This window comes from Falco punctatus, assembly GCF_963210335.1.
Source record: "Falco punctatus genome assembly, chromosome: Z".
Taxonomy (NCBI): domain Eukaryota; kingdom Metazoa; phylum Chordata; class Aves; order Falconiformes; family Falconidae; genus Falco; species Falco punctatus.
In genome coordinates this window covers 30,108,733-30,120,912 of record NC_137586.1, presented here as the reverse complement: position 1 = coordinate 30,120,912, position 12,180 = coordinate 30,108,733, and the positions used below count along the sequence as shown (strand labels likewise).

At 37.5% G+C, this 12,180-nt stretch overlaps 1 protein-coding gene across 2 annotated transcripts in view; it reads left to right on the top strand.

Annotated features, from left to right (window-relative positions):
- The window catches only part of LOC308056535 (histone-arginine methyltransferase CARM1-like), an 81,894-nt gene extending 69,714 nt beyond the window's left edge, over nt 1-12,180 (top strand). Inside the window, exons 8-13 of one of the 2 annotated variants that reach the window (XM_080372092.1) lie at nt 539-620; nt 2,353-2,438; nt 3,810-3,899; nt 5,402-5,539; nt 7,327-7,416; nt 9,793-12,180. In XM_080372092.1, coding sequence (XP_080228218.1) covers nt 539-620; nt 2,353-2,438; nt 3,810-3,899; nt 5,402-5,539; nt 7,327-7,416; nt 9,793-9,802 — 496 coding nt within the window. In that variant the 3' untranslated portion in view covers nt 9,803-12,180. Of the gene's footprint in view, nt 1-538; nt 621-2,352; nt 2,439-3,809; nt 3,900-5,401; nt 5,540-7,326 lie in introns of both variants that reach the window. The other variant, XM_080372093.1, reaches the window with a different exon arrangement.

Here is a 12,180-nt window from a genome sequence, read left to right as displayed (position 1 = left end):
GAAAGACTACTGCAAGTATGTGTATTTCCATTCCAAATTTCATACTGGAAATAGAATATACATTAAATGCACATTTGTATAAATTCTTAAGATGAAAATACTCTTTTCCTCCCATTCTGTTGGTATAGGATCAGCTTTATTTTCCTCTTTAATGTCAATAAAAAGGAACAGAACTGTAATACAGGTGTCCTCATCGCTGTGTTGATTTATAGAACATCCACCCCCAATTCTGGAATAGCCTGAGACTACACAGGTAGTTTAAGAGTGCCTCGTTCTCTGCTTGCTGGGTGGATTCTTTCAGAAGCATAGCATGGGATGTCTCCATATGTCCATTTGAGAGGATCACATCACCTCAGTGCTGTATAGGGGATCTGTGGGGAGGGTAAAGTAAACTAAGGAGGGCTGCAATCCGGCTTCTTGGCAGACAGGGGAAAAGGAAAGAGGTCCAAAGGCACACTTCACCTGCCAATTACCGTTATTGTGCCTGGGTCTGGTTGGAACATTTTTCCCTAAACATTTTATGTGTTACTGTTTCTAGGTACCAGGAATGCTTTTATGGGGTCAACCTGTCCAGTCTGCGCAGTGTGGCTGTGGATGAGTATTTCAGACAACCTATCGTGGTAGGTTTGTATGCCTGGGAGTTATTTTTTGTGGTTTTTCCTCCCTATCTCATCCCCTTCACAAAATTCTACAGGTACAGTAGTCACCTTGTTTAACAGAGCTCTGGGGCTGTTGAGTAAAGGAAGGAACTGTAGGTGTGTGAACAGAACTGCTGTCAAAGGTTAACTACTACAGGTAATATTCTGGTTTTGCTATGAATAACAGATGCCCAGAAGTATGCACGCATTAGGAAGCCACAGCATGTGAACAACTGTCTTCCTAACATGCAACTAGCTTCCCTCAGTGTTTCCAGTCTCTTAAACACGACCTTGATTTTTCCCTTCCCATCTCCAATCCACAAGTTACAGGAAAAGAGGAAGCAGCCGAGCAAACACTTTTCTGTATTATGAAACCACCTTTCTTATATGTAAATATCCTTATTTTATTCATAACTTGGACCTAGCACCTGCAGTTCTCCTTCTTCCTTTTTAGTAAAAGTCCAGGTGGTATCTATTTAGAAAGAATGCAGGAGAAATCCTTCTCACCTCTCTGGGGAAAAAAAACTAAACAATCCCCACTCTGCACCTTCTGCCCCAGTATAATGCTTCACTGTAGGTGTAACGATAAGGTTCTCTCTCAGAAATTTCAATTCAAGAAATCTTTGCTAGCCTTAGGCTAACTAGTGTAAGTAGTGATACCAGTGTAGCTGCTGTTGCATGGAGACCCTAAAACCTGTCCAGAAATCTGGAAAGACCATCACACTACTGATGTTACCTTGTGCACTTGACTGCTTTTGGTACTTCATAAGAGAAACCTCTCATTTGTTTTCAGGCATTTCAGCCCTATCTGTGACTATAGCATAGCCATTCTCAGTGCTGGCTCTTGGGCTTTCAGTTAGAGAATGGAGTAATCTGTGGGGCATACATGCTTGTGTCCTGTATGAAGTACGTGTTTGGCTTCGATTTCTCAGTCGTGATTCTTCGGGCCTTGAAGTAAAAAATAAATTGCCCAATAAAAAACATATGAAATTGTTATTTCTTTTAAAAAAATCATGTATCTCCTTGGCATCCCCTTACTCTGTAGATAGATATTGGTTCTCTAGATGGGTTCACTGGGGGATGTGATACAAGCCTTTAAGTTAAGAGTTTGCTTTACTTATGAAAGAGCTTGTGAACAGTGATAGATTAGGATTAGTGGATGAAATTAAAGAAAGAAAAACGAAGGGAGAATTTTTCATTTCCTGATTGACTACACCTAACTTTTTTCCAGAGGGCAAATCTGTATTAAGTAATTTTTCTTCATATACTTCATAATTTAGTTTTCAACTATTTCTGTACTGTCTTAGATCAGTTTAACCAACTGCACAGAACAGAAAAGCACATTAAAATGTATGTGGTTTATAAAAAAAAACCAAAACAACCCCCCAAAAAACAAAACAAAAACCACCACCAAATAAACCCACTGCTTTTTTACAAGTGTTCAATTTCTGGGCAAATTTTATTGTTTCTAGGCTGAATAAAACAGTCTTTGATAGGTAATCTATCAAATATATTGCATGCTGATAATACTGCAAAATCCAAGTGTTCTAAGGAATCCTAAAAAGATGAAACATCTAAAGTAAGTTTATTGGTAAGGTTGATTTTTGTCTTTTTTCCCATGTTTTTTAACAGAAAACAAGTTTATACACTGACAAGACAGAATAACAGTTGAAACTCCCCCCCTTTTTTTTTTTTTTTTTTTTAACCCCCGTAGGATACTTTTGATGTGAGAATTCTGATGGCCCGGACAGTGAAGTACACTGTGAACTTCATGGAAGCTGCTGAAGAAGATTTGCATAGGTCAGCAGATGCCAGCAACCTACTCTTAAACTTTCATTTTTGTAACTGGCTATTGATCATTTGCACTCAGACAAAGAGGAAGTTTTGGTGGCGGATGGGGAGAAGGGAAGGTGGCATGCTAGAATGATTAGCACACCACTCCTAATGGACTGGAGCATTTATCTGCATGACGATTTGTCCAGTATTAGCAGAGAAGCCTGTTTGTGAGCCTGTGAAGCACTAGAGATTGATTCACAAAATTTCCACACTGAAAGGGATAAAATGGACTTTGAAAGACAGTGTTTACTTCTTAGCATTATAAGTTGGGACACATTTACATCTAGTTACAAGGCAATTTTTGGTTTTCTGTGTAGACATCCCAAAAGACCTTGTCAAATAGTGTCATCACAAGCTGCCTTGCTGAACTCTTGTGTATCTTTTTTTTTTAAACATTTTCCAGTCTAACAGGAGGCAGCTGTACCTCTACTTCCTCCAGACCCCCTTCAAATTTTTAGTTGGAAAGTCATATATATAAACCAACCTTGCATCCCTGACATCAGAGAAGCCTCCTCGGTACATCTGTGAAATAAAATGTACCATATGGGAGAACTTGAGGGAGTACTTCAGATCCCTGCAAGGCACTGTCATAAGGTGAAAATATCAGAGACTGCCTTTGAAACTCTAAACCCTTGTTGTTTCAACATGACTCACAACTAATTGTATAAATGACATGGTCTACTAAAAGAGATTTGCTCAGAGAAGGGGGAAACAGCTGGAGAATTGCTTTCCAGTTTCAGCTGGCTAGCACTGACTTCCTTCAGTGGTTCTCAGCACTAACATGTTTGTAGCTGAATGCTAATTTTATGATACAGTTCTGCAAGACTGGGTGAGATTTGGGTTCAACTGCATAGCCAGTAATAGTTCTTTTGGAAATACTCCAGCTCTTGCTCAAGCAGCTTGGTTTTTCCTTCTGCGTCCAGTAGTAGTTTTGTTTGTCAAATTTGTTGTGGAACATTTTCCTGTTCAAAATAGTTTTTAAACGAAATCCATGTCCTTCACTGGGAATGAGAAATTTTCCACTGGAAAGGCTGAACCCCTGTATTTATAACAGTCTGCAGTGTTGCCACAAATGATGCAGTAACATTTGTGTGGTGGCATATTTGATGCTACTATTGAATAAGGCACACAAAAACCTAACACCTATATCAGTTCCATTCGTTAATTCTATTGACACAGAGACAAAGAGCATATCCTTTTAAATATATGGAAAATTGAGACATAAACTGCTGAATAAGAATGGAAAGATACAAATCACTACAAGGTAGGTTTCTGGTGGAATTTCCAGTACTTTTTGGAAATTACTTTGGCAGCATATTGTTTTTTCTCCTGCAGGGTGGAAATCCCTTTTGTTTTCCAAATGATGCAGTCTGGACTAATCCATGGCCTGGCCTTTTGGTTTGATGTGGCATTTGTAGGATCACTGTAAGTACTTTTTCCTTCTTCGTATGAAATATTAACTACAGGGGGGAAAACGTCTTTCATATAAAGTGTACTAGAGTTAGACTTTTATCTGGTGCTGACATTGATTGTAATGAAATTCCTTCATGTTAAAAGAAATGATGCTGCCTTCTATAGGTAACAAAAAGTGTGATAACCTAGTGGTAGCAGTATGAGTAGGTAGTGGTAATCTTGCTTCCCACTGATTGGCGTGCACATTATCTATGGTACACTACATCCAGGAATTGTTCATGGTCAAAACGCACTGTTCCAGACAATACTGACTCTTTTTAATATTACATACTACTCTATTTTACATTGGAAGTAAAGCAGCATTTGAACATAAGCTGGATTTTCCCAGTTGGGCTGGTCTTATTTGTGGGCAAAAAGGAGAGCAGGTTGCAAGTACCGGGCTGACACAATGGAAATAGGAAAAATTTCACCAGGATTGGGAAGATTTTTCACTGCAGCACCAGGCATTTAGTGCAAAACAGGGACATTCATCTGGTATACTAAGTAGGTGAGTATTATGTAAACTTGCTCAGGTAGTCAATACATAGATTTCAACTATCTGTATTTTGCTCTTAGATAAGATTTGTTGATTTCCCAGTTAAAATGGTCTAGTTTTAGATGAGGTTTTTCTTCAGTAAAATGCACTTCCATTTGTTTGTGGGGTTTGTGCCTTTTATTAGCCTTTGAAATGAGGATTGTCAAGATTTCAGAATAGCATATCCATTAAAAGAAAATGCACATATGTGCATTTATATTTAACAGCTGATAGTAGAATTTTTAATCATAAAAAAGGAACCAGAGGAACTGTCTGAATTCCTCTGCTGCGAATGCCTTGATTTTGGAGTAGGCATTTGCTTAATCAGCAGCTCTTTCATGTTTCTACAGCTCTGGAAGTTCTTTGACTGAGCACTTGAAATCTGAGTGGATCAGACTCATGGTTTTACCTGTGTTATCCCTTTCTTTGCACCTACAGCCTTTTTCAGTATATTATTGAAGTATCTCTTGCAAGTGAAAATGAGGCATAGGACCTTCTTGAGGAGTGTTGTCTAAGGATGGAACTTTAAGGATGAAACCACCATTGTGAAGAATCACATTGACACATTCAGGAAAAATATTCTTTTCCTGTAATTTGTTGAAATTGAGTGGTAAGAGGAGAGATAAATTAGTATTCTCTGTCCTGGCAGTGTGGAAAGAAAACAGGAATCTGAAGAGTCTCTTTTTTGAATCTCTGTAATTGGCTTAGGCACACAGATCTGGTGGTGACAGGCACAGTACAGATAAAGAAAGAAAACGAGGCATAATGTATTGATTTCCCACCACAGGGTAGAATCACTCTCCCAGTTTACTTGAAGGTAGTTTAAAGTTTATTATAAGTAGCGGAGGCCTCCAATACGTAAACATCTAACAACTTAAAATTGTTTCCAAGAGGAGCAGACAGGAGAGAAAGTCTAGAGAGCTTTTCTTGTTTGTTTCAGGGTAACTGTTTGGTTGTCCACTGCACCGACAGAACCTCTCACTCACTGGTATCAAGTCCGCTGCCTTCTTCAGACACCCCTCTTCGCTAAAGAGGGGGAAACTCTCTCAGGAAAAGTCTTATTTGTTGCCAATAAGAGGTAAGTGTAAAAGCTTCCCAAGCAGATTTTGTAGTGTGGCTGTTCTTGGTAGAGGTACCCAAAAGACACCAGTTAATATTCGGTATGTTTGTACCCACATTTGTTATTCCTGGCACCATTGCCAATTTGTATGGTATCACTGATACAGTTTGTAGGCACTGTTGACCTTGTGAGACTCCACTCACCAAAAGGTCTCCACGTTCCTTTTGTTACCAGTGATGTTCCTTCTCACATACCTTCTCCTTAAGCACCTGTCACATCCTGCCTTCCCTCACAGTGCTACTTGCAGCTTTTGTCAGCTTTCTACTCCACTGTCTTCCACACACAGCCAGATTTCTCAGGTCATGTCCAGCCATTTTCCACACCTTGTTCTGTAGTATAACCTCTCGCCATATCCTCGTCAGCAGCCTGGTTGGTTGCCTGAAGCCCCAACATCCCTGGTCTCTCAGTAAGTCCTGTGCAGAGACAAGGAGGAGTGCGATTGACCCCAAATCCTTTAATTCTGAAAAAAAATCCTTATGGATGTGCTCCCCTGTTTAAGAATAGTACTTTTCATGTGTTTGTCCTTCCACTGAGGCTAATGAAGATGGCTGCTTTTGGACGGGCACATTTCCTCACCAGACCTCTCTGCTGTTCCTGCTGTCAGTCAAATGTTTGATAACTCCACTCCTACACTTTGCTTTAAAAACAATCCTCAAGTCACTGTGTCACACAAGTTGCTGCCTGCTTTGCTTATGTGTATGTGTAGTTTTAACAGAAGACAAAGCCTGCCTGCACAGTGTAGGAAGGTGAATTGTCTTGTCTTTTTTATATTATTACTATTATTTTTATTTTATTTTTTCCCAATGGGGAACATACTGACCAGTCAGGTGATTCCAGTGACATCAAAACTGCCAATAATACTTCCAGAGCTCTTTAATCACATCAGCAACAAATGCTTGATTTGGGATTTGTCAAACTTCTAGATCTTCAGCTTAGAAACTCCTCATAGAGAAAATACATAATACAGATGTTGATAGGTCTCTTTCAAATGTAAAATGTATTCATATTTTGGTATATAAAAGAAACACTGTATGCCACAAGGTGATCACACAGCCACTGCTGTAAAAATGTCAGTACATACGGTGTATCTACAGTGGAGCATGGCTCAGACACCTGAGCTAGCGACCTTGCCAGACTGAGAAGGAGCAGCCCTTGAACCACGTGTTAGCACCGAGCTAACAAGTCCTACCACAAAGCGACTCTGCTTTTGGGATCAACTTGGCACCTCTGTGTAACTCTGCAGTTCCTGTTCCAGGCAGAAGGACCACCTCTGGTCAAACTTCAGTGTCTCGGTATGCTCTCAGTTGCTCAGTTGACCCTCTTCTGGTGAAATATCCTTCCTGGTGAAATCTAGGGTTATGAAAGGAGTGAACTTAATGCTGTTTCGCTAGTTAGATGTTTCTGATCATGAAATAATACTCTGTACCTGCTAATGTTGCAATTTATAGTTTTTCTGTCGGGGGGCGGGGGAAAGACCTTTCCCTTTTGAATACGATCAGTGCAAAATTATGATGTTTTTCAGATGCAAACTCTTAAAATTGCATAAGCATCTTGTAAATTTTATTTCTTTAGAGGTGATTAAATAATCATGGCCTTGCACTGATGCCACTGCAAATATATTTCCTACGCTTGTTATACTAAGTGATTATTATTCAAACCGTAACTACACTGGTATTTTTTCACACAAGATGTTATAGTTGTTTTAATTCCATTACATCTTCTTTATACTTCTCTTTCTGATGCAGACAAAGTTATGATATTCAGATTATGGCTGTGGTAGACCAGACAGGATTTAAATCTGGTAACATTCTTGATTTAAAGAATCCATTTTTCAGGTAAGAAATCATTTTGACTAAAATATACTGCTGTAGAGTGGTAACATCTTGTATGACAGGAAACAACACACACCTACTGTGGAAGAACAAGTTTCTGACCTCTTAGAGTTTATTTTATTTCTACAGGTATAATGGCATCATTGGTTTGCGTTAGCGGTAGTTACTTAATATAAGCCAATATTCTATTTAGGCTGTGTGACAAAGGGCAAAAGGCAAAAAGCTTTATTTAAGATGTGTAATGGTTTAGTGCTGTGTTTAGTACTGTGGCAAAATAGTAGACATTTACTTACTTGAACTAGTGTATACTTAAAATATTTTGCTGTTTCCTGTTGTGTGATGTGCATCATCGTGACTCAAGGAGTCAGCAGTATGCCCTGATGCACTCTGCTAAGCACATAAATCCATAATACTATTTGACATGAAGGACCTGTCCTTTCTGTATTAAGCATGAGGGGAGGAAAAAAATCTACCTGCTGCAATCCTTCCCAACCAAGCAGGAGCCTTCATTAGATGTTGCTACAGCACTGTATTTAGGAAAAAATCTGCCACTTACGGATCAAAACAAACAGAAGGAAGGAGCCATCAGTTATTCCAAAAGGAAGATTTTTGAGAAAAACAGATTAACTGTGTTCTGTTCTCATTCTTATGCTTTATTTAGTGTAAACATAGGCAAGTACAGCTGATGGAATTGATTTTTCCCAGAGATACACTTGGAAGATGCGTCCTTCATTCATTATGTGTTTCCTGTTCCCTATTTTTTTTCCTCAGACCTATATGACAATCCCACAGTAATTGTATAAAACAAAATATTCATTGTGTCTGATGAACATTAATTAATTTTAATCTGCACATCAAATATGCAGCACATCAGTTGTTTTGGCTTTAGAATGGGGTCCTTTTGATTAAATTTGTAAAAATGCTTTTGTAATAAAGACTGTTCGTGGAAGATGGGCAATAACTATAAACAAAATTATGCACTGGAAAAGATAATTTCTTCAAATCTGGCCTGTGACATGGAGAGTGTCTAGCTTGCTTATGTTTTTAGTTTGGCTAATACCAGTTTCAAATCTAAAAGCTTTTAGTGGTGATGAATTCAAGAAAGTTTACTGGTTTCCTAAAATCTCTGTACTTAACTCAGCACCCACTGCATTAAGTGTGAGTCACTTTTCAAAGATGGTAGAAGTCTACTCATTTACAAGCAAAAGAAGCTTTTGTCAAGAGTTTTTAACTTGCATAAAATATAGAAACCACTTTCAGAATGATACCACTCTTTTGCAAGAAAGCAGGGGGGGAATGGTAAAATTGTGTGTTATATATAGAAGTACTTTAAGTTACATGAAACAATATTCTATCTGAAAATGGAATGTAAAAATGTCACTGTGTGATTTCATGGTTGCTAGCCAATTAACCATATTGAGTTCAGTAATTTAGACTGCTGTCCTTTATACATTAATTCTTAGAGTGCTTGGTTGTGAAATCCTGGCATAATACACTAACCTTATTTAACAGGCTTCCTCTGTGAGGCTCCATTACTGGCTTTTTGTTTATTGATCATTCTTCATTCTGTTCTGGCCTTCCCATAGCAATTAGCAGAACCCTAAAAGAGTTGAAAAAACAAAAGCAGAGAAGACTTATCAAAAGAAAAGTGCTTATTTATAAACATGAAGTAACTTCCAAGGCATTCATAAGATTTTTTAAAATTAAAATACAATCCCGGTTTTAAACTTGGACATGCAAGTTACTGTATGTGGTGGGACATTATGTTAACACATACAGTCTCGCCCTCTTCTACATCACTGCTTCATAGTGTCCCTGGTACAAATATTTATCTCTGTACTACAGGGACAGATAGTAGGGAAGGGGCAATTCCTGGACATTTTTTTGCTTATTTAAAATAATTTCATACTAATTCTATAGCGTAAGGTAAAAATAAAAGACTGGACTGGGAATCCCTTCATTTCTTTGAAGGCCATGGCCTGAGCTGCTATGCATAAGAGCAAAAGGAAGCCTCTGCCTTTGTAAAATAAACTACAGTGGATTTGGTAGCATTTTACACTTGCCTGTACAGCTGCAAATCTATATGGAAAGACTTTGGATTTAAAGTTGAAATCATGGTGAATTTAATAAATCCAGTAACAGCACAGGGGACAGAGTTCCTAGCTTTATTCCAATGAGACTTATCTGACAGATATTGGCAGAGTGTTGTGCTTACACTTTCAATTTTATGAAAGTCCTTATTAAATATCAAAAAGTGGTCAATACCTTTTATTTATATTTACATTAGAATTTACTGTTTGCTTAGTTCAGCTAGTGCTGTAAGCTATCAAAGAATTGTGTATTTTATTATAACTATTTTATTCTTTCATCTATTTTTAGGTATGCCTAGAACATACTGTAATCTGAAAACGGAACTGAGATTCTCACCAAGCTGAGTAACCAGTGAGACTGAAACCAGTTCAATTCTTAGTAGGCTTGTGTAAAATCAGTTTGTAACTGTCCTTATCTGTAATTGTATGTGAGTTGCATAAGAAGGGAACATTGTGGTTACAGCTCTTTTTCTTTTTTTTTTTTAATTGAAATTCCTCCTGTGCTCACATTTAGACTTGAACTGCAGCAGACTTAATTTTATTCCAGAAAGTTCATTTGCTATAGAACAAGAACTATTTCCCTGTTTATTTTTATTTCTATTTTACAGTAAGCTCACATTGCTTCACTGGTGGTTGTTTTTTTTTCTTTTGTTTATTTGTTTGTTAATATCCTTACCAATACTCTAGGTTATTGAAGAAAATCTACCTCATGTTTATATATGTAACACATCAAAAGATTGTTGAGCAGTACGTAGTGTCCATGTTTCAAACATTCAGCAGTTATTTTCCATATGTTTAAACATTTGGTGTTAATCTTCTAGCTCACCAGGGTGTGTGTTGAATACTTCAATTTTCTCTCAATGGACTCATTAATGTAGTTCATTTTGAGACATAAACCTAAGGTCATCTTGCATATACTTTATAAATGTGCTGAGATTTCTCTATGCCTATAGAAGTGTAACAGGACACATTTGTAAATTAGTCCCAGTTTAGTGTGATATAAAACTGTATGATACGGTATGTGTGACTTTCACTTTTTCTGTAGCTCTGAGAAGTATCAGTAGTCCAAGCTATATGATATATTTTTGGCTTGTGTACCTCACAAATAAGGAAGACTATAGAGTTATAGTCCAGATTTTAATGAGATGTCTCTCCAGGCAATGTTATCCATAAACAGCACATAGTGGCTTTTACAGGACGTGTTTCTGTCAAAATATATGCCTTAGGCTGAATGAGCTGAAGTCAATTCAGAAATGTATATGTCACTTTACTACCAAAACTATAACTACAGCGATACCTCTAGCAAGATACAATCAGCCTTCAGCCTTCCACACACTGTTAGAAGGCTGGTTTGAATAAAAAGCCCCACAAAAACTGACCCTTCTCTCAGGAAGTTAGTTACATGATACATCTGATCAAAACACCAGCTAAGGACGCCTGCTGGTAGTAATTAAGAAGCAGCTGTAATTTCAGAGGTTTTTGTCCAAGTCAACACCCATTTGCAGCTATTTAAAGACAGTTTATGAGACTATGGAAAATAGTCCCTTCTAAAACTGTGAAACTTGTAAAAGTAACATGAACTTCATGGCTGAGGCCATGAAACCATTGAATTTAGCATCAGAAAATTATTGCCTTATTTGCAGTAGCATTTAATACAACAGGTGAGAGACTTCTAGTATAAAAATGTAGTTTGCACAATAAAAGACTGTTTTGTTACACAAATATATAATATATATTAAAAAAGAGTATTTAATGTGGGTCGCTGCCTCAGAATGGTAACAGATACTATCATTCGAACCTGTACAAGCGGTGTAATGAGATTTTTGATGCAGTGTCTGATTGTTGGGTATCTATCCTGCCTAAATTTAGCCTGTACAACGTGCAAATCCAAATACCAGACAGCTGTAGTTCAGTGTCTTCTAGAGTTTGGCACATTTTCCTCAGCAATTATTGAAAGAATGTATGAAAGCTGAATCTGAATTCAGCTTACAGATTTGTAATGTCTCCTATTGATCTACATGTCTGTCTGGATCTCACATTTCACTCTCAAATGTCTTCTAAAAAGTATCTGTGTATCAGACTTCTGTTTTCTATAGGGAAAAATCTTACATTGTGAATTTCATGTGGCAATTTCAATTATTTTTAAGGAAGAAAGTAAATAAAGGGGAGGAAAAACAACAGCAGCAGATAGCAGTGTCAGGTTGTGTATCTTTATTTAATTCCAGAGCAAAAGGTATATATGTATCTAATAACTGCACCTTCAAGTTGTATAGAAAAGATTGTTTTCTTACACAATAACAACACAAAGATTGTTTCACAGCAGTTTCTATTTTGAAGTGATCTGGATGATCCAGGACTGGTCTTTGTATTTCTCTCTACTTCAGGAATTCACTTTGTTCCAGATTGTATGCTAAAACCGAAAAGAATATCGACATCGAACACTGTACTATTTACAGTTTGAAATAAGGTCCTGTGACTTTCTTCATTTCCTTATCATTTAACATTTCCTTCTTTCCTGCTTTGAAATGTTGGTCATTTTGAAGTACACAGGAACCTACCTTCAAGGACTACAATGTAGTGTTTCCATCTCGCAGGACTTTCTGGGTATAAACATGAGAATATATTTGTAAAGTATTTTTGAAACAACATATCAATAAAAACATGTTATTCATACAAA